The sequence below is a fragment of the Cyprinodon variegatus genome, unplaced genomic scaffold (assembly GCF_000732505.1).
Source record: "Cyprinodon variegatus isolate N-32 unplaced genomic scaffold, C_variegatus-1.0 Scaffold37, whole genome shotgun sequence".
NCBI lineage: Eukaryota > Metazoa > Chordata > Actinopteri > Cyprinodontiformes > Cyprinodontidae > Cyprinodon > Cyprinodon variegatus.
In genome coordinates this window covers 1,006,886-1,029,374 of record NW_015150490.1, presented here as the reverse complement: position 1 = coordinate 1,029,374, position 22,489 = coordinate 1,006,886, and the positions used below count along the sequence as shown (strand labels likewise).

General features: G+C 37.0%; 1 protein-coding gene across 3 annotated transcripts in view; it reads left to right on the top strand.

The window, feature by feature from the left end:
* LOC107080663 (synaptotagmin-14-like) overlaps nt 1–19,309 on the top strand; it is a 20,273-nt gene extending 964 nt beyond the window's left edge. Inside the window, exons 2-9 of one of the 3 annotated variants that reach the window (XM_015368874.1) lie at nt 3,803–3,850; nt 9,242–9,388; nt 13,034–13,168; nt 13,680–13,939; nt 15,832–16,269; nt 16,364–16,544; nt 17,080–17,136; nt 18,534–19,309. In XM_015368874.1, the coding sequence (XP_015224360.1) occupies nt 3,803–3,850; nt 9,242–9,388; nt 13,034–13,168; nt 13,680–13,939; nt 15,832–16,269; nt 16,364–16,544; nt 17,080–17,136; nt 18,534–18,850 (1,583 nt within the window). In that variant the 3' untranslated portion in view covers nt 18,851–19,309. Of the gene's footprint in view, nt 1–3,802; nt 3,851–4,705; nt 4,868–9,241; nt 9,389–13,033; nt 13,169–13,679; nt 13,940–15,831; nt 16,270–16,363; nt 16,545–17,079; nt 17,137–18,533 lie in introns of those variants that run through there. The other 2 variants (XM_015368887.1, XM_015368880.1) reach the window with 2 other exon arrangements.
* The last annotated feature ends 3,180 nt before the right edge of the window (nt 19,310–22,489 follow it).

The window sequence follows — 22,489 nt, the reverse complement described above, 5'->3', positions numbered from 1 at the left end:
CATGTATTTTTGAAAAAAAAAGTTAAAATTTTTAAAAACACATTTACATTTAAGGAAACAAATTCACATTTTAAATAAGTTAGATTTTAGGTGAGAGAAATTTTCATTTTAGAGAAAAAAAAATACATTATAGGGAAACAAATTTACATCTAAAAAAAAAATTGACCGTTCGGAAACACTTGTACAAGTGCAAAGACAAAACTGCAAGCGGCAAAACACAGTTACATAGCCAAAAACAAATTAACAAAAGACGGCTACACGGAAAGGGAATGTCCCAGTGGCCGGATGTGACGTCACGATTACCCTGGCTTGTAGTACAAACAGCTCAATCTGTAGTATTATTTAAAATGTGAATTTGTTTCCTAAAATATAAATTTGTTTGCTAAAATGTAAATTTGTTTTTAAAAATTTTTACTTTTTTTTTTTCAAAAATACATTTCATAAAATATAATTTTGTTTCTTCAAATGTTATTTTGTTTTTTATTTGTTAATGTGTTTTTGAATTGTAAATGTGTTTTGCACTTCTCAGCCACCGTAGGAAAGTCATAATTTTAAGAGAAAAAAATATAAATAAAATGTTTTTGTTTTGGTTTTTGAATGTTTAAAGCGTGAGAGGTCAAAAGTTGTTTCAACATGTAAATGACCATACAAATGCACCTCCTTAGAACAAAGCTGGGCCTCAGTTACTTTTATCCATTTCTTATCTTTAACTTTTCTTGGTGGCCGTTTTGCATTCTACAAATGGAAAAATATTAACATTGGGTAGAATACAGTGAAAAAAAGCTCAAACATTTCTCACTGCAGTCTCATAGATCAGTAAAACAAGCTTGAAATATCTATTCAAGTTCAGCAAATAGAATAGAAAATCCCTTCATTGTCCCACAATGGGGAAACAGAAAAATGTATAAGAATAACATAATTGTGAAGAGTTAAAAGATAATAAGATACTGTACTGTAAAGTGTTTTAACAATATAAAACTGCGCCTGGAGAATAAATAACCAATATAGAGCTATGAATATTTTAACATTAATGAATATTTAAAAGTAAGATAGAAACTGTGCAATGTGAGCATGAATGTAACAACTTATTGAGGTTGTTGGGAACAGTGGTGGTTATAGAGTCTTACAGCTGCTGGGAGGAAGGATCTGTGATAACGCTCCCTGGTGCATTTAGGGTGCAGCAGTCTGTCACTGAAGGAGCTCTCCAGTTCTGCAACAGCTTCATGCATGGGGTGGGAGACATTATCCAACAGAGATGTTAATTTAGTTTAGAAATGAGAGAAAGTGTGAGTTATTTCTGAGTTAATGTGTACTATCAGCTGGAGAGAACTAGTTCTGGATGGGGTAAGTATGTCAGGAGGATTGTCAGATTTTATGAAATTTGAAAAAGCAAACAGCAAAAAATATACTATTGTAAAATATAAATTTACAAAACTGCATCTCAGACAGATGTATGATGACAAGAGAATTTCACAGAAAAGATTTTCAAATTCATGGTCCTAGACAGATTTAAACTGATGGATTTGATTAGAATATACAATTAAAGAAGTATTTGCATGTAAAATAATAGGCAGTGATTTGTTAACACTGGGGTTTATCAAATAAAATGATTGACGTTACTGGATATAGCCACAAGGGGTCAGTATTAGGTCTCAAACCTCCCATGAGAATTAGGATCAGATTTTGCACACAGTCATGAAATATCACCGTGGTTACACTTTACCTTAAATGGGAATATTTTATATTAACATATAAGAAAGGAAATATCAATTATAGTGTTTTGTGAATGTGTTTTTGGCTTCTAATTGGAGATAATCCACAGTAAACACAGGTCTATAGAAGATGGTAAGAGGAGGCATTGTTGGATTACTTTTTTCATGAAGTCCAGGCTAATCTCCACTATCTTCAGTGACTTAAACTCTACGTGGGTATTATCACACCCACAGACCCCCATATCCCACCTTACCCCTTCCCCAACCTGTCAGACCAGTGACAGTGGTGCAATCTGCACGAGCTTTAGATATATCTGCTACCTGCAGTAATTTGTCTACAGAGAAAAGAGGCCTGTTGGGTCTTGCGTGAAGGAAGTATAAATAAAGGATGCAATCAATTTAAGTTTACTGTTTAAGAAATATAAAGTGTCTCATTATTTGTTAGTATTATTTCATATATGTGTATGTCCTCACTGTATAAAGATCCAGCTGTATAAAGGCAGTCAGTAAATAAAAGTTTTTTTTTTCTTTCTAAGGCTCCAGATTAGTTCACCATCTTGAAGTTGAGCCTTTATGCTATTTATAAACTGAATAATAAAGAAGGCCAATCCCCACTACTATGTTAACCACTTCTTGTATTCAACAAGCAAACATGTTCTTTCTTCAGTGCAGACAGAGCATCTGCATAGCATTGCATGATTTTAATTAAATGTATTGTTTGGTCAGTACGAACATCATAAACTGGATGTCCAGAGAGATTAATGTAAACAAAAACTTTCCTTTTTTCCCTTCTCTCCACATGTCCTCTGAGTGAGCATCCTGTTAATGTTTTTGCTTATGGTCTGCATTGACATTTGCTGAGTTTAAATTCAGGGGCTGTGTCCTCTGAAGGTCAGATTCGTTGGCCGATTACGTCATAGCGCTGCGCCGAGGTCTGTTCGGATTGGAAGACTCCTCGTTATGCGGCCGACAAATGCAACCTTCTTTTTGCCCGTTTTGAGGGACGGGTCCGGTTTATCCTATGTAGCCTTGGATATCCCGTGATACATTGCGAGTCCAAGCAAGCGGGCTGCTCCGTGCTCAGAGAAAAAAGGTACTTGGCGCCTAACAGTGCTGAATATTGTAAGTGTATTGTATTATAATACAAGTATGTAAATAGTCCCGTCTGAAATTAATGAAAATAGTTTTTTAAATGAGTCAGATATGTTACGCATTTGGTGTATTGAAAGGTTTTTATCTGTCACTGTGTAAATGGGTGTGGTTGTCATTGAAGGACATATTCTAATATCTGCATTGTGGGGACTATAAATCTGATAAGGTACTGGTGTTAAAGCTCCTCGAAAATGTTAAATAAATACATAAATAAAAAGAAACAGCAGTGAGAAGTTCGGTATTCATTCTTTTCCTGCTTTTTGTGTCAACTCTCATGGTTGCTAGGCGACAGAGGGAACGTCAGTGAAAGGCAAGGAAGGCTGGACCTGTTTGAAATCACAGCCAAAACTCTTGCAGTCTCCTTATTTTCGCCGGACCTCAAAGGATCCAGTTCAGATAGACCGGGTCCTCGAAGGATGCAGCCTTTGAAATCGAACACACCCACTAATTTGTAATAATGTCTGATCTCATAGTAGTTGATGATCGTCTCCCCCTAGTGGTCTGGCATATTTTCATTGGGTAAAACTAATTTGCAGCTTTACTTTTTAATTGCAGCTGTTTTTGTGACTTGCTGAGTTTTACCTTTATGTGTGTTTATTGTGTCTTTATGTTAGCCTCTGTTTTGTGTTTGCTAGTCTGCGGATTTTGTTTGTAAGCCTCATTTTTGTCTTTTCTTTTTTTTTTAATGCTGCGCATTGGCACCTCTCAGCCATGAACAAATTTCTAAGTAAAATTAATTATGGTGAAACTTATTTCATGCTAAAATGTACATTTTTTCTATGTCAGTTTAAGAAGATTATCCTGTGCTTTACTTTGGGTGTAAAACTTTTAATATAATTGTGGAAACTAGGTCCATACAGAAACGTTATTCAACTTAAGAAAAAAAAAGGAAATGTTTGCCAAGCCTTTGCAAAATTCTTTTTCTCTCTGTCTTCCAGGAGGGGGGAGAAACTGTGGTGCTCATGAGCTCATCTGTGCTAGACGAGGTAAATCCTTGTCTTCAGAAATCTGTATTACTTTCTACAAGCCTTACCTGTCCTTCATGTATGCCTCGTTTTACTGAAAATAAATGTATACTGCCTTTACAGTCCTTGTAACACAGTGTTTTTGTGAATTATGTATGCTGTATCAAGTTTAGTGTGCCTCAGCGAAATAAGGCAGCTATGTGCATGATTTATTTAGCAAGTAGGTTTGGTTTCATTCTAGGGGTCCATATGCAAGTAAGGCTTCCATATTGGTTCATTTTAAACAACCACACTCCTTTAAGTATATCATTCTTTGCTCCTAAAGCTTAAAACCATTACATTTTCCTCTAAATGTATGGATATCCGACAGATTCATTTATTTCCTTCGTTTTTGTTGAGACAAGCTCACATTTCTCTGAGGGCTTATTTCATTTCAGAATGCTTCAGTGGCTGCGTTTTTAGGTTTGTTAGACAGCTTGGAGGAGTCATTAGCTGGAAAAGAAAGTTGATTGGGTCCTGCAGTGCAAACTCAGAGTCCCGACTTCAACCTAAGTTTTTTTTTTAAGGTTTGCTTTATCAGCTCTAAATAACAAAGACACAGGAATAAAAATGGAGAAGGATTGGCAAGCATGTTCATCACCTCTGCTGGTGAAGAAATGTTGGGGATCATATAAACGCCTCTGCTTTCAAGTGTACATTGATGAAGGCATCAGGTTACCCTCAGGGCTTTGAATTATTCAGCTGCTGTTAAAATTTACAGAGCAGAGTGATCTATGAAGCGTCCTCAAATCCCTTCAGAGAGCAGCGCCACGAGCTTGTAGTTTTTATATGAACACCACTGCAGAGGTCATCTGGGCTCAATCAGCAGTGAGAGTTGACATTTAAATCTGAAAACCATTGGATCGGATTTAGTGTGGGATTAATTACGTTTTGTTCTTTTTTTTTTCCAGAGCTCAATAGCTTTATGTTTTTATCCTCTATTGTCATTTTTTAATATATATATATGTGGATTATAAAACTTGTTTGATTATACAAAAGGTAAGACAGCTTGATTTATTCTCTGTTTTGCCATTTTTGAGGACTGAGCATTGATGTAATACTACTTCATAAAGCTGCAACAGGTTTTTTTCCTGTTTTAATGCTAAGGCAAATCTGTCCATACCAACTTCAATGGACTTTCTATCTATCGATCTAACTTGTGTGCTCATGAATTATCTCTGTAACTTATTATTAATCAGCATCATTGGGACCTAAAGCATTGAAATGCTTTTATATCAAATGTGATATGTTTTCAGGCGTTTGAATTAAAGTTAATAAATAAAGTAATATTTATCAATACAATTTAATTGAACATTTAATTGAATTATTTTTCTTTGTTTTAAATAAAATCTAGTAAAATACTTTCTTGTGTGGCTTTGGACACAGAAAACTTGTGCTTGGAGCAATTTTGCATTAATCTTCCCATTAAAAACTACGGTAATGCTGTTCTGACAGAGCTAATCATATTAGCAGTGGTGGACGAAGTACTCAACAGTAGAATTTGAGTAAAAGTATTGATACCTATAGTCATATCTTACTCAACTACAATTAAAATTTCTCAGTCAATAATCTACTCAAGTTAAAGTATTGAAGTATTCACTTTTGAAAATACATAAGTATTCAAAATTACATGCATTTAAAAGTACTTAAGTATTGAAAATACAATCAAATGTTCTAATACCGGTACATTTCTGTATAATTTTCAGAGTAATTTTAAAAACCTTGTAACTTTCAGAAACGACCTGATGTACTGACGTATACAAAAACCTGCTACCAATTCTACAACACCTATAAAAATTTCAGCATAAAAATGCCACACAAAAAAATAAGAAAGGGTATTTTTATTATTATTATTTCTTCTTCAAAAATAACTCAAAAAGAAAACAGGAGAGTCTTGATTCTCCTCACATTTTCACCAAGAAAAAATGAAAATGCAAATCAGCTTTGAGAACTCATCCTACCGAATGGACTTGGCCACAAGGCAACAACTAATGCCTTAATAAATTGTATAAACTGCAAATATTGCCTGCCCTGAATTTCTCACATTTGTGGAATGTCATGCAAACTTTTAAAACAGTGGTGTCCAAATTCAGTTCTAAGGTCTGCTATCCTGCATGTTGGAAAAAAAAAAACTTAAGTATAGTAATCAAGTAAATGTACTTTTTACTTTCCACCACTGCATATTAATTCAATTCAATTTAAATTCAGCTTATTTATATAGCGCCAATTCACAACACTTTACAGTTCAACGAGATCATACAGTCAAATTGATTAAAAGTTTTCTATCTAAGGAAAACCAGTTGATTGCATTGACTCATTGACTCAAACACAATCCCTCACACTAAGCATGCTTTTAGCGACAGTGGAGAGGAAAATTTGTGATATTCAAAATGTCAGTTACTAGTTCATTACTATTTTTTAATATCTTATGGGTTCTAAGATTATTTTGTTTAGTTCCCTCGTTTTTATCCTTTCATTTTTTGTACAGCCTCAAATCTTTATTTTCTCCCTTTTCTCTTAACTGACACAAGGAATCCTCTTATTAGGGAGGTATACCTTTATAGTGTTCAACCATGCATTTATCAGTGTGGCACATCCTTTCTAATTAAAGTGATATTCTGAGTTGCCTCTTGTCTTTCTGACAAGAAGCAGCTTAGAGAACTGTTGTTTAACTTTTAGATTAATATTTTTTCTAACAATATAACTGTTCTCTAGCCTTAAAAATATTTATGCGTCATATTAAGACCTCCACAATTTTTGTTCAGAGTCAATTTAGAATTGGAATCAGTGGAGATTTTTATTACTAAGATTAGTAATAAGGAACCCGGGAAAGTTTCTCCAGGAAAGAAAAGAGGCAAAAACAGAGGAAAGTTATTGACATTAATCTAACATCTAAAAAATATCAATATAAAACTCACTACAAAGGTTTCTGCCACGAAAAATGCCATAACGTATTGATAGCTGGCTGAAACTAAACAATTTGAACATTTAAAGAGATATGGCTTTGAGGTAGTGGGTATTTTCCACAGTGAGCATTCCACCAAGCGTAATGTGTCACATTTTCCACTCATATTGGGAAATATGAAACATATCATACTGCTTTCCATATTGATATTAAATTCTGTCAGCTGTTAGCTTTATGTGATGGTCACACACATGCATAATGTTTGTCATATTGGGACAAAAAGCCTCCTGAAAAATTAATACAAAAAAATGCATTTAACGAAATCTAGGCTAAAACTCTCCATATTAAAACCCAACCCGTAAAAAGGTGTGTACATTTGCATGTGTCACACAGAGTACATGTGAAGAAATAATGTTTTTTTGTTAAATTGTGCTGTGCTTATATAATTGCAAAGGATTATGGATCAGTGGCGGTTCTAGACCAAATGTACCAGGGGGGCCAGGAGGGGGCCAGCGTGTTTTCATGTGGCACAGAAAAGCATGAAATAAAAAACAGGATAGCTGCATAAGGTGATACTTCTATTCAATTAAGTTTAATTAAAATTCTAAATGTCTTTTTAGGTGAATATACATTCAGAATTTTGGAATTGTACATATTTATGACTTAATTTAAGTTGAAATTACAGTTTTCTATAAAATCTGAATTAGAATTGAAGAAAAACTGTTAAATTCAGCTGTAAAAAAATTTAGCATGTTATTAATTTGTTTTCAAAAAAACATTTAGCAGATGAAAACTGGGATCATATCTCAATACCACTGAAGCCATCACCTTATTGTTTTTTTTAAATAGTTCATAAAATACAATTTGTAAAGAAAAAAATGAAATAGATCCAAAGGACCTTTCAGTAACCATGCTTGTTGCAGGGCATATCATCTTTAGAGTTTCTTTGAGTATTATGTTTTCAGTACAGGGGCCATAACACGGGCCAGGACATTATCTACAGGGGTCCTGGCCCGTATGGATTATAAGTACTTAATAGGAATATTGGGAGATTCCTATTCTAAATAAACTATTGATAGGAAGCATTCGGCTTTCTTTTCTTACCTCTCTCCTTACTATCAGCATTTATTCAGACAGCACTTATTATGGTGACCACTGACGCATTTCCGCTTTGGCTTAAGAGTCCTAACTGATTTGCTGTATTTTGACTGAGTTCATCTACAGTATATAACTATAGGTTAAAGATAGGCTTGTATAACTTAAATAATTTTCCTGAACAGCTACTAGCTGTTCAGCAAGATAAGCAGCAGCTGTAACTATGTGGCATTGTGCAGATTGTTATCTAAAGTGTATTATATATTATTTGATAAATACTATATGTTACAGCCTATTCCATTTTTAAAGATTTCATTCTTTGTTTGAATGAGTTAACCAAGCAGAACTGCCACATGATCAGTACTAGACCGAACATCCTGTTGCAAATGGATATTTTTATGCCTGAAAACTACTGAAAAGCAATCAATTAAACAATATATTACAGGAAACGGTTTACTGAGTCAGAAAAGAGAATTAAAAACAATGCAACAGCCAATAAATGGGAACTAAGGAGGGAAACCTGTACTGCAGACACTTTGCTGTCAGTCACAGAAAAATTTAGAGCAATAAAGCTTTTGTAGCAAAGAAAATTGTGTAACACAATGGTGTAAGTACACTACTGCATTTTGGCTCCAAGGACTTTGTCTATTCCTCCTTTACTGTAGTCTTATATTCGCAGGGTTAAAAATCACTAAGTCCATGCCCTGCAATGCTCTGCTGATTTGTTAAAATGGGCATGAGTTTAAGCTTTAACATAGCTAAATAGAAAAATCTCAAACATATTTCTTTTTTATCAACTTTATTTCTTTACCTGCTGCTCTTTAATTTAATAATTAAACAGATCATCTGCCTTCAGCTAATCTGTCTGTGAGGCAGTGTCCTAAATGATGGACCAATCTGGCTTTTCAGGCATTACTGAATCTACTTTTCTGTTAGATACTGCTCCTTTGAGGCTCTAGTAAAAATAGCACAGGACTGCCTGCTTGGTTACATGAAGTGTGGATGGCCTACATACACCACCACAGCTTATATCTGCTCATGAAGTAAGAGGAAACTAATAGAAGATAATGTTTTGCCCTTTTAACAGTGAATAATTAGGTTTGAATTCAGTTTGAGATGTCTTATTTTTTTTACAGTAAATATACTTGTTCAGTTTAATATATTTTACCTGCAAACACTAATGTTCAGATTGCAGCAATGTGATGCAGTGATGTGTGTGTATGTGTGTGTGTGTTATTGCTGCTCAGCTCTAGAAAAAAGTGGTTCAAAACTTTTACAGCAGTGACAGTTTTCTAATTTTTGGTTTTCTTGTCTCTTTTTTCCTTTTCTGTTTTCCTCTTTCTTTCCCCCCACCTGCTCTCCCCTCACCTCAGTTTCTCCTGAACTTCTGGGTGTTTTGTCTTCCATTGCAGCCTTTGTGGTGTTGATGGCTCTGTTTTTTCTTTACCTCAGCAACAAACTGTCTGTGCAGAGTCCTGACAATCTTTCACATCTCAACGGACATAAGAATCCCCAGCAAGGTACTTAACACATTTACAAACTCACCATATCTGCTGATATGTTTGCAAAGTAACATTATTATTGGCTGTCTTGGGGTTCTGTATTGCAACATTTTATGGCATGTAACAGTTGGAATGTTTTGGTAGAAGTATTTTTGGCATGTATATATAATTTTTTTTTTGCTGCAGAAAGACAAACAATCTCTTGTTAAATACCTCTATATACCTAAAACAATCTTTATAGTTATTGTGACTGAAAATGAGACAGAGTATTCAGATGTACACTATGTTTAATGTCAGACAAATATTATTACTGATTTACTCGATTACAGTGGGAGCCTTGCATTATTAAAGACCATCAGTGATTTGATGAATATAGGCCTTGTTCTTGGTGTGAATTCAGTTAGACATGAAAAGGCAGTTTATCTATTTTACCGAAAAGGCAAATTGGATAAAAGTTATTTCTAATATTCAATTTTAATATATTCTGGATGTTTGTTCTTATGTTCTTATTTCAAAAACATGAGCTAAAGTTATAGTTTGCACATTAGAAAGTATCAAAAAGATTAGTCATAAGAAGGGTACAAAAACTTTTTCAGCATAAAATGCGCACTAATGCATTGCAACAAATATATTGCAGCAAAGATGACAACAGAAAACAACACATCAATGGCGACACTTTCAGAGCTGCAGGAATTTCAAAGGAAATCTGCATGCAACAGCAATCACCAGTAATAAAGGAAAGTAAGGAGGAGGGCTGCAAGATAGCCACCATTGTTTCAAAGAAAACATTGAAACCTTGCTAAATTATTCATGTGTTACACTTTACTAAACTAAAGATAAGGTTTTGGGCAATAATTATAAAATATAATGTTAGAATGACACCCAACAATGAACATAAAACAATACAAAATAAAACAACAACAAAAAAAAAACAAAAAAAAGAACAAAAAAATAAAAGAAGGAGCCATAAAAAATGTATATATTAACAGTTCCCAATAAGACTAAGTTTTAATCTAATACCCTGCCAGAAACCTGAAGAAGTCGATGATTATTTTCACAGCAAACTCAATGGAAACTCAATGGAATTAGCCTTTCCTAAAGAAAATAAATTGTTCCCAGATTCCAAAACTAAATGCAGTAGAAAATCTGTAGGTTTGATTTGTGGAGGGCCAAATCCATGAGAATATTATCATTCTCATGGATTTGGAGAACAAAAGCCTCTTCAAATAAGCAACAGTTAAAGGAAAAGTCCAGTCAGCAAGCAATGATCAATGGATCATTATCTATACTTAAAACTAATACGCCCATGGTTATTTAATAAATTTATTTTTAATCAGTTAAAAAAAAACTTACAATTTTTGTTGTGATCACTGAGTCCAGGGGCCGGCCATTTTTGCCCAAATATAGTAATGGACGTCATGGTGCGTCATGGTGCGGTAAGCCTAGCACCATTCTCCCCGCTTTACAAACAAAATCAGTGGGAACTACAAGACATATCTGCAATCAACAACAATTATTTTAGAATTCGAGGAGACTTCACCATTGAAATTCCCGAGAGCTATAGTTAAACTGACAATATCCGCATGCATGGCAGTTATATGTTGTAAAACATCGGGTAAAAGTGAAAAAGAAATTGGTCATTTCACTTTCCGATTCTTGATCCTCCACGGGTTCATCATTGGATTGCCAACTTGAAGATAGAGGATTTGCCATCAAACTTTTGGCCAATGAAAAAAATACTTCGAAGAAGAATGTTTTCAAGATGACTTGGATAATAGCGCGTGGTGACAAACACCAGATACAGCACTGGGACTTGATCAACAGCCGATACCGAACCATTAGGTCACAAACCAGTAGGTGGCAGTAGTGCTCATTGACAAACATGGATGCCTCCAGTAAAGCACATTCAAATAAAAATTACTCTTAATTACAAACATTTATAAAGAGTATGTAATAATTTCATATTTAAAGTACTTTCAAAAGTTTGTATTCTAAAATGACTGAACTTTTCATTTAAAGGGTGGAACAGCCATACAAAGTTGGTTTTCTTAAAAATAATAGTCTTAAACTCCCCTAGATTTGATTGTTTTGGATGAATTCATCCATCCATTTTCTTCCACTCAGTCCTTCTCAGGGTCGCGATGGGGCCAGTGCCTATCTCGGGTAGTGTACGGACAAGAGGCAAGGTACACCCTGGATAGGTAGCCAGTCTGTCGCAGGGTTTTAGATAAATAACAAACAATATTACATTCAAATTGAAGAAAAAGTGAAAAAATGTTTAACCATAGCCTTATACTGTGAAATAGTCATATATGGGCTAAAATCAGTAGTAAAAGTAGATCAGAATTAGTTTGAAAGAAAACTTAAAACCTGTGAGTTATTTCTTTAAATTAATTTTCCAACTGATCAGCTGAAATTATACCAGTAGGCTAATCTCTACCACCAACTAACTGCTGCATGCATGTAAATACTGTGATGATGGCCTCACACCCTGCTAACCAACACATGTCTGTGTCAGTGCTTTTGATGAGCTAATCTAGCGATCAACGTGTAATAGAATCCCTCCGACTGGGAGATGGCCTTCTTCAAGAGCTTCCAGCCGACCCTGCCGTCTGTCAACATTTCCTCCATCCTGGACTCAGTCACCAGTCGTGTGGACGACTTGGCAAATGCAGTCAGCGATGCCACATATGCAGTCAGCGACCAGCTCACAGAGCAGGTCTCTACTATTATCAACAAGGTGCAGGACGAAGAGGAGGGGGAAAACAACAGGAGCCAGGATGCTGGTCAGGCCTCCGGCTCACAAGAAGGAAGGGCTGGCAATAGAAGCATGTGGCAAATGCAAAAAAACTCTGATTCTGGTCAGACGGGTTTGAAAAACAACCAAACCAACGATGCAATGGACGCACAGAACTCTCAGAGTCAACTAGAGTGGGAATGGAGGGATGGATGCTGGAGAGTTAAAAAAACAGAAGCCGAGTTAGCAGAAGAAGAAAGGAGGAAGAAGGAGGAAAGGGAGATACAAGAAAGGAGGGAGCAGAGAAGAAAAGAGAGGAGGGAGAGACAGCTGGAGAAAGAAGCTGAAGCTAAAAGAAACAGAGAAGAAGAGGAAGATGAGGAAGATGAGGCCTCTGAGAAAACAGCCAATGGAGACGGACAAGATGGAAAGACAAATGAGGGTGATGATCAAATATCTGTTCAACAAAAAAGGGATGTCTCTGACAATGAAATGGAAACACAGATATCAAAGCAGGAGCAGAAGGGAGATGGAGAAGCAAAAGAGTTAGAAGCTGTACAAGAGAGCGAGGCAGACAACGAGGAAGAGGATGAGCCATCTAGATCTTCCTCTAAAGTAAAAAAGAGGAAGTCGGATAAAAAAAAGGTCGAAGACAGTTTGCATTCATGTGAGGAGGATTTAAAAGCAAAGAAAAAAAAAGACAAAGGAAAGAAAAGCAAGAAGAAGCAGAAAGGAAACCAAGGTTAGAGTGTGATACTTCAGTGTGTGCTCTGATCTTTGGATCTCCTCTTTTTAAGCTTCTTCTCTGACTGACTGAGTGCTGCGTGCCACTTCCAGCTTGGTCTTGCCTCTTTAAATATTCCACTCACTTTTGCTTAGGAGATAAATCTACCACTTTAACGAAAGTCTCCATATGTCCTGTACAGATGGAGATATTTCAAAGCACGAGGAGGAAAAAATCCCAGAGGGTGTGACCCAGCAGAATGTAAGCTCTGCATGGAGGAAAGGCAAACAGTCCAATGAGCAGGAAGGATACAGCAGCGAGGCCTCCAGTGAACAGGGTAATATAATACCTTATTTATCCTTATCTTATTTAGCTTGTAAATGTAAAATGATAATTTTATAATAAATTAAAATAATGAGAAGGCAGTTAAAAAACATATTCTAAATATGGTAAAAAGATTAAAATAAAACTAGCTATAGCTTATAATAGTATAATTAGTAATGTACTATAATGTAATTATTTGTATTTATAAATTTAAGATTTGCTTAAAATAAATGCTTTCATTTTTTAAATATATATGTAGATTAAAGATGTTATACAGACAACATTAAGCCTTACGGTTACTTTATTTGGGCAGTTTTGTATCATGGTGGAAATCATTTGCCATATTTTTTCCAGTCTAGGCATTAGCAAGTAAAAATTCAAATTTCTATTACAGGACATACAATTATAATAATGTATACTGATGACATATAGGTTACATTTATAATTTATCGCTTACATTTGAAAAGGGCTCTGAAATATTTTTTCCTTCTACCCGATCTTTGTTTACTTTGTTGTGACTCTAGCTGCCAGCATTCAGAGGATAAAGAAAGATTCCTCACTAACTGAGCTCCAGCCTCCCCCATACCATCACGTAAACTCAGGGACACGCAAGTCCTCACGCTACTGTTCAGAACGAGGAGTCAGGAGGCCGTCGTCCCTGCAAAATTCTGACAGCCCTCGTTGCTCCAGCGAGGCCAGCATGGACCAGGATACTGAGAGTTACCTCAACAAAGGCTGCGAGGAGGACATTCCCAGTGACAGCACTGCTGTTCTAAGTCCAGAGGTAAGTTTAAATAAAACAATGTACCATCCATCTTCTAACACACTTAGTCCCGAGTGGGGTCGCTGGTGCTGGTGCCTCTCCAGCTGTCAATGGGCGAGAGGCGGGGTACACCCTGGACAGGTCGCCAGTCCATCACAGGGCAACACAGAGACAAACAACCATTCCTAAGGAGAATTTAGAGAAACCTATTAACCTGACAGACATGTTTTTGGACTGTGGGAGGAAGCCAGAATACCCCGAGAAAACCCACGCATGCTCAGGGAGAACATGCAAACTCCATGCAGAAAGACCCTGGGCCAGGAATCAAACCCAGAACCTTCTTGCTGCAAGGCAGCAATGCTACCCACTGCTCCACTGAGCAGCCCAAAAGTCAATATACCTTCTACTTATCAGATAATTGTAAAAAAAAAAAAAAAAAAAAAAAAACAGTATGCGAGGAACTGTGGAAACAATTGTACCCCACCATATTATTAGGGTAACTTACAATGACGTGCATGCATCTAAACCTTACAACTACAAACTTCTGTTTACTTTTGCATGTCATAAAACAGCACAATGTAGTTCATAATTGTGAACGAAAATGTCACAAGGTTTTCAAAATTTTAAACGCTTCTTTCATAATTGAAATGTCTTCTGTGAAATATTCCAAGTTCAGTCAGACTGGATGGCGAGTGTCTGTGAACCTTTTTTTCCAGTATTGGAGTTAGACCCTCGTTAAAAAATAAGGTATTCTGTAAATCAATCAGTTGTGGTGGTGTTACTGTGTTTGTATGTTAAGTTTTATCCTGCTGAAAATAATAATAATAATTGAACTTTATTGATCTCACATTGGAGAAATTAACTCTCTGCATTTAACCCATCCCCTTGGGGAGCAGTGGGGAGCATTGTGTGGGAAAGGGTCTTGCTCAACGACCCAGAGGGCAGGCTGTGGGGATCAAACCGGGTACTTGCAACCTTCTCAGAGCACAAGGGCACTGCTCTAACCCACTAGGACAACACGCTCGTAGAAAATGAACCTTTCTACAAGACCTCAAGACTTTCTCAGCATCTTACAGGCTTTATTTCAGAACTGAGCTCCATCCTTCTTTCATCAACATTTTCCCCTTATCCATGTTTAAGAATACCATCTCTACAGGATGATGCTGCCACCACTATGTCTTTATGCAGGGATGGTTTGTCCATAATTTCCATGTAATCCTTAATCTTCAATACAGTTTAGTTTTTTTTATCAGAGCCTCTTCTTTCTTGTATGCATTGTAGAAAGTTGCAAACAGGACTTTGTATTACTCTGAACAACAGTTTTCTTCTTCCAGAACTGCTAGATTTGGGAAACAGTGAACTAACAGATATTTGATAGATTTTCCAACCGGATAAATAAATCTCTGTAACTCCTCCAGATTAACTAGGGGTTTTTGGGCAGCTTCTAGGATTAATGCCATATGTTCTCAGTCCGTTTAGAAATGCAAATGAATGTGTTTGTGAGTTTCCCGTTTTAGATACTCACTCTCTGAAATGTTCAAGCTTGAGACATTGTTGATAAATGAATTTATTTCACAAGAATATAATACAAATAATTCCATTCAATTTTATCTAAGTTTATACAAGTAAACTAAGACGGTTATGCTTATGCCAAATGTATATCATAGTTCAATATCTTTGTTTAAAATTAGGTTTTAAAAGCCATCTATCTTTTTACCTCATCTTCATAGCTATGTGCTGCTTTGTGTAGGTACTTAACAAGCCTAAAACAATGACAAACATTTAGAATTCAAAGTAAAGAAGTAAACTTCTTTTTTGATAAATTACCTTATTAGAAAAAAAAGGTTAACTTGTTATTTATCAAATAGCACTAGAGTACATACATAACACCTCTATAATTGTGACATCTTCAGGATGGGTCTGGTCTTCAGCTTCCTTCAGCCTATGAGCCAGAGCCAATGGCTCAATACGGCACTCTGGACGTCGCCTTCGAGTACGACTCCACCGAGCAGTGGCTGGCCGTCACTGTGACGGCTGCGACAGACATCCCCGCTCTGAAGCAGACGGGTAACATCGCCTGGCAGGTCCACCTGGTCCTGCTCCCCACCAAGAAGCAGCGGGCCAAAACGGGCGTGCAGAAGGGCCCGTGTCCCGTTTTCACAGAAACATTCAAGTTTTCCAGGGTGGAACAAGAGGCCCTGGGGGACTACGCTGTACGCTTTCGCCTGTACAGCATCAGACGGATGAAGAAGGAGAAGGTGCTGGGAGAGAAGGTGTTCTACCTGACTAAGCTCAACTTGCAGGGGAAGATCGCTCTACCCGTCACCCTGGAGCCTGGCTCTGAACTTACAGTGAGAACACCTTGTGAATTCTACCCTACTCTATTATGAGTTTACAAAATACCTATAGGTACTTATAATCCTGTTTGATTTCTCCTCATGCCAGGGCTGTGGCTCTCTCGTGAGCGTGTCTCGTAGTGCAGGTGCTCTGTCCTACCGCTCCACCGAAGACTCCTCGCTGCCAGAGATCCTCCTGGGTCTCATCTATAACTCTGCCACCGGACAGCTTTCTGCTGAGGTTATACAAGGAAGTCGCTTTAAAACTACAGCTTCTGATAAACCTGTCAGTAAGTATTAAAGCTATAATGGAGAAGCTCGTATCTGTTCGATTTGTTTTACCTCACTGTGAATTTCTATTATGTGTTTCTATAAATGGTGCATTTTATATTAGATTCTAATTGATACAGATGGGGGGAAAAGAGAAAATGTAGAAAACAACAGTTCATTAAATAAAACTGCTAGTTGTGATGATTATATTTAGTGATGCACAGCTCAAGGTTTAAAAAGTGTTACTGGTATTTCACTTGTCGCAGTCGCTTTATTGAAAATGCTTATCAGAAGACATGTTTCACCTTCCAGCTAAAAAAGCATAATGACTTTTAAAGCTAAAGGCAGTCTGGGGAAATATTGGGGTGTATGCTGGTTTATTTGGGATGGGTTGGTTGTTTATTTTCAAAAAACAGGAGTCCTTAGTCACAATCAACAATCAAAGCTGTTCGGTTTTAATCTAGATCTGCTTTCTGGTTAACACTTCTTTTCTTAAGCTTTCTATCTTGCCTCTTTCCTATCTTTTGTGTGCTGTGGTGTGTGTCCACCTTTTAGATGGTCTGTTTTGTTGTGTGAAGCACTTCGTAGGAGGACAGCTGTATATCATGAGAGGTAAGGCGACAGATACCTTTTGGTAACCAGGGAATTTGAGGAGTACTTTTTATCTGCTTTTTTACATTGAAAAGTTAAAAACATGTAGCGTGTATGAAAACAGAAGCTCATCCATCTTAACCTGATAAACCAGACTAAATATGAGATTAAATGTGTAATTTAAACTTGCAGGCAAAAATGATTTTGCCTGCGAGTGGGTGGGGCTAGTTTACTAAGGTTACATCCATCTGCATTTTGGCTCTATGTCAGAACATATTCACTTATTTTCAAATAACCCTTTATAAATTTTTTTGTGTTAATCATATAACTAAATATAGGATTTTAGTTTATATTCCAATTTTATGTGTTTAAAAAAATATATATTTAAATTAATGCTCAATGCCCACTGTTATGACATTTTAAGATTTAGAATAAACTAAAAATTTCACCCATGTCGGCTTTCTTTTTAGACAAATGTACATTTGCATATTCACAGTAAAAAAATCTGTTTTCTTTTTAAAAATATATTTGTACTTAAGATGTCTTCAATGAGAGCGGAGCGTAACGAAAGTCAAAACTCCTTGAATTACCAAATAAGCAATTAAAGCAAATACTTATTCAAATGAAACTAATTCTTAAATGTAAATTGTATTTAAAAAAAAATAAATAAATGCAATGAAAACATTTTTTTGGGCGACTTTGTTTAATTTCAGTTTCCAATCTTGTAGCATCACTTTCGGTTTTAGAATGTGTCTGACAGCTCAAAGCATGTTAAAGGATTTATGAAAAAGCAACATAAAGTGAGAATAAAAGTCCAACAAAAGACAAATGCAGAACAGGGGTAAAGCTCGACAAAAGTGGAAGCCTTATCTAAATGAATCCAAGAGATTATCAATGATTAATCCAAGTGGTGACGGGCCTTTCTTCCATAGCCAAGGTGAGAGTGAGTTAATACTGAAAATAAAGAGACGTGACAGAATGCCTGATAAGGTCCAGCTGCACAGCTTTGTTAACTTTAACTAATAATGAAATGTGTTTAATCTCAAACAGTAGAACTAAAAAAGAAAAGGGTGAGGAAAACTATTTGACTGCACTGTACGTAGGAAAACGTTTTTTTTTTTTTGGTAATTTTTGCTAGAACTAAAGTAAACCTAAAAAAACATTAAATGTTTTTTCATAAAATTATAAATCTTGGCCCTTGACTAGAGAGGAGAGGGCTGTTAGGTGTTTCTTTCGGACCACTTGGATGAATCATTGATGATCTCTTGGAAATATTTTGGTAAGGCTACTACTTTTAGGTTGTTTTTGGAATAAAGTCTTACATACCTCTTTTTTCTTCTAAAATGTCTGCTGCAGTGTTCCTTTTCTTCCACTTGATGGCGCTCCATCACTGTTCCAATACATGTCTCTCTTCTTAGACACCTACGTCAAGCTCACCATGCTGGACTCCAAGGGCAAGGAGATGTCCAAGCGCAAGACAGCGGTGTGCCGTGGCCAGCCCAACCCCACCTACAAGGAGACGTTCGTCTTCCAGGTGGCTCTCTTCCAGCTGTCCGAAGTCTCGCTGGTGTTGTCTGTGTTCTGCAGGAGGAGCAGCATGAGGCCCAGGGAGAGGCTGGGATGGGTCTCCTTAGGCCACAGCAGCACCACAGAGGAGCAGCAAGCCCACTGGACAGAGATGAGGGAGGCAGAGGGGCAGCAGGTCTGCCACTGGCATACTCTCACTGACACTTAGGAGGACTGTAGCAAAAGTAAAGAGCATTTCAAGCTGGGAGAAAAGCAGGAAGCACTGTCTGAGCAGAGTGTCCTTGTGTTGCACATTGAAGCGAGGATGGGGTCTCTCTCCCACCCCTCACTGCTGGACTGAAAGGATACCCTTTAACCTGCCACTTTTGTCTGATGCAGCCAGTCTGGGCTAATGAATAAGGCTTTATACCTCCAGTTAAAGACTGACACTGTAATGACAGGATGTGAAGTTCAGCAAAAATAATTTGTTTTTTATATAAAGATACTTTTAACAGTAAAATCTGCATGCACACCAACTGTTTACAGGACCAATATGAAAACACTTCCAGAACAGCTTCGGCCTTTGAATCTCGGACCAAAGATTTTGGTCCAGGAGCAGCAGACTTCTTCCAATACTTTCTGGGCTTCAGCTATCACCAGCATACCAGACATTTCTCTACCACTGAATTAAAAAGAGAATGCAATGAGTGGACTGTTAGTCCTGTAACATGCTGCAACGATGCTTACAAGCTATTCTTTTTACAGTACGTTTACATGCACAGCATTATGCAATTTAAATGAGTTGGTTTGCCCCCTTTCTTAAAAATCTTTTGTTGTTTTTACAAAAAAAAATGTTCTTCATATTGTGGACTTACATAACTGAACACTATGCATCTGATGCCATTGTATACAGGAAGGGTGCAAATGTTCCCTGTCCTCGTCGAGTCTCTTATAGAAATGGACACAGCTCTGCATGCCGCCTGTGTTGAAGGACAGCTTCATTTCCTGTGCAATACAAACTGAGCCTGTATCACCGTTCAGCCTTCTGACAGCTCTTCCATGTTCGTTCATGTAGAAACATGGTGCATCACGCCGGGCCGAGGAGGAAAATGCAACAGACGGCACAGTCCCAATAAAACCCAGCTGTCTGAAAGAGCAGCGCCCACAACGGCCTCAGCTGTGCTTACTGAACCAGAGAGAGGAAAGCAGAATTAAAGACACATGAATCATATTTTTTTTTTTTATATGTGATGTTTCAGAAACCTTGAATAAATATGAGAACTACTGAGCAAAAGTCTGAGGAATGGTATGAGGACCTGTAAGTATAGAGAGGTGTGAGTCAGAAAAGCTTCCCTGAGGACAAATGAAGCCTCCACAGTCACACCCATGTCTTCCTGCCTTGGAGACAAGTTTAACAGGCGTGTTCTTCGATGCCCATTTTGACAGTTAGTCTTGTTGCTTGCTTACGTCACACCTCATCCTTGCGGTTCTGCTGGAGAAAAAAAAAATTGTAGATTTAAATTAATATTATTTTAAGTTATGAAAAACAAATCCACAACTCGTACGTTTTTTTGTTTGTTTTCCAGAGATTTACCCTCTGTGTGAACCTTTTAATGTTATTTTGCTATCTTCAGATCCTCAGATAAGCTGTTCTCAGTTCTCAAATCTGGAAACATTTTAACATATTTTCTTAGTTAGTTCCAGTGCTTTGTTTGAAATCCAAACCAGTTAAACATAAGACCCATTAAAACCAGAATAATCAGCAATGTGGAGAAAAGTTAATGTTTAGAAGTTGCTAATGATAAAAAATAAGTTGGACATCTTTTGCATGCATTTGTCAACATAGAGGGGGATTTTGATGCTGTTAAACTGTTAATTTAGTCACAGAACAAATAGAAATCCAGTTTCTTTATTTGCTCCTCTTTTGCAATCCTGCATCCCATTTCTCTCCCAGTTAAGACCCTTTGAATATTGGTAGGTGTTCCATTTTCCATCTGGTTTAACTTTCCTTTTTTTTTTTTTTTTTATTTGTGCACTCTATGAGGTTTAACATGCCATACCAAAACAAAGTAATGCAGAATTGTTTAATTTGAGAAAAAAATATAAAATTCATGAGGAAAAATTCCAAAGTTTGGTTCCCATTTGTATTGAATCACCTAAACTCTGACACTTATGAATAATATCCAGTTTTGCCAACTGATGTCAAAGGTCAACTATTAGCTTTGTAGAGATCAGTGTTTGATTTAATTCTAGTATAAATACAGAGCATTAGTCACCAAACAGGATAAATCAGACTGAGAAACAAAATGGACAAATCAAGGGTGAGGAGTCAGGGGACTTTAATCCAGGGTTAATTATGAAACTATTTTTAAACCTTTTATATATCTTACAAAGCCGAATTTAATCCACACTCAAAACATGGAATGAGCATGACGCAGCTACCAGCTTACAAACACTCGTTTGTTCATTTAAACTGAGGTTTTGGAAAAGAAAGACCATCAAATGTATTTAGGAAACCAGCACAAAGTGACTCCACTTATATTTCAATCTAAAGTAAATCCAAACACATGAAGTGTCTTAGTAATTAGCTATTGTTGAAATGAAAATGAATTTTGCACAGAAACAAAAAATAAAAGCCTGTTTATAGCAGCAGGATCCAGAGATAATTTCTATGTAATCACTGTATAAAATAAATATTTCCCCAGAACATTAGGCTTAGGTTCTCCTAAAAGGTTCTTAACTCCAGCCACGACTGCAGTGCGTCTGCAACTCACGGTTTAAAGGCAAAAGGTAGAAACAGTACGAAAGAATCTTGTTTTTAATGCAGCCCAGAGGCCAATGGCAGCTGTGGAGGAGCTGCAGAGATCTACAGCTGAAGTGGGAAAACATTTAAAGAAAAACAAACGATTAGTTATGCACGCCACAACCCCAGCATATATGGGAGACAAGGTGCAAAAAGTTCTTTTGGTGGTCTGTCCCAAGCAAGGAATGGTAGAGGCAGCATTATGCTGTGGGAAAGCTTTTCTGAAAGCTGGTCGGAGACAGTAAAAAATGATTGTGCCCTGTGGACCCCTCGTGGAAGAAAAACCTGCAAGAAGGTAAAGACTAAAGCAGATTCTCCTTCCAAAGGGACAAAACCCTTCAATATAGCCTGGCTTTCAGTTGTATGCTGCTTTATTTGTCTGTCTTTAAAATGCTCTTGTGTTTATGGTTGCAAGGTGATCAAATGTAATGAGAAAATTCAAAGGGAGTCCCACTGCAGGGAAATTATCTAAGGAAGGAAGCAGCTACAAGAATGAAGACAAGTCACAATATGTTTTTGTTAAACAAGGTTTTATTTCCATTCTTCTGGTCTTTGAATGGTATGTCTGACGCAGTCAGTCTGACAGCAGGTGGCTGGAGCCTCACCCAAAGGGGGGAGACAGACCAAGTAGCACACATCAATATTTACACCTTGCAGGGGGACTGCAGACTTTTAGATTTATTCTACTTCAAGCCACAGAAAACTAGTTGTGCTACTGTAGCTTGAGGGGGAGAAAAAAAAAAAAAGCACAGAGGAAGAACGGCTGGCTTGAACTGAGCCCTAAGGACTCGATCAGAGTCGGAAGGTAATTACAAAACGCCTAGAAGGTTATTGTATTTCCATCAGGAGGGGACATATAGTTTGGTTTTGGTCACGTCCCAAAAGACAGAATAAAAAAAATAAAATAAAAATCTGCATCCCAGAAATATAGACTGAGCCTGTTTTACTTTAATAGGAGCTGTACTCTGGAGCAGGTGCAACATTTGGCCTTTAAGACTTCCTCTCCTCTGCTCATGTTGGAGGCACCACAAAGTCATTGGCAACAAATCAATGTGACATGTCAAT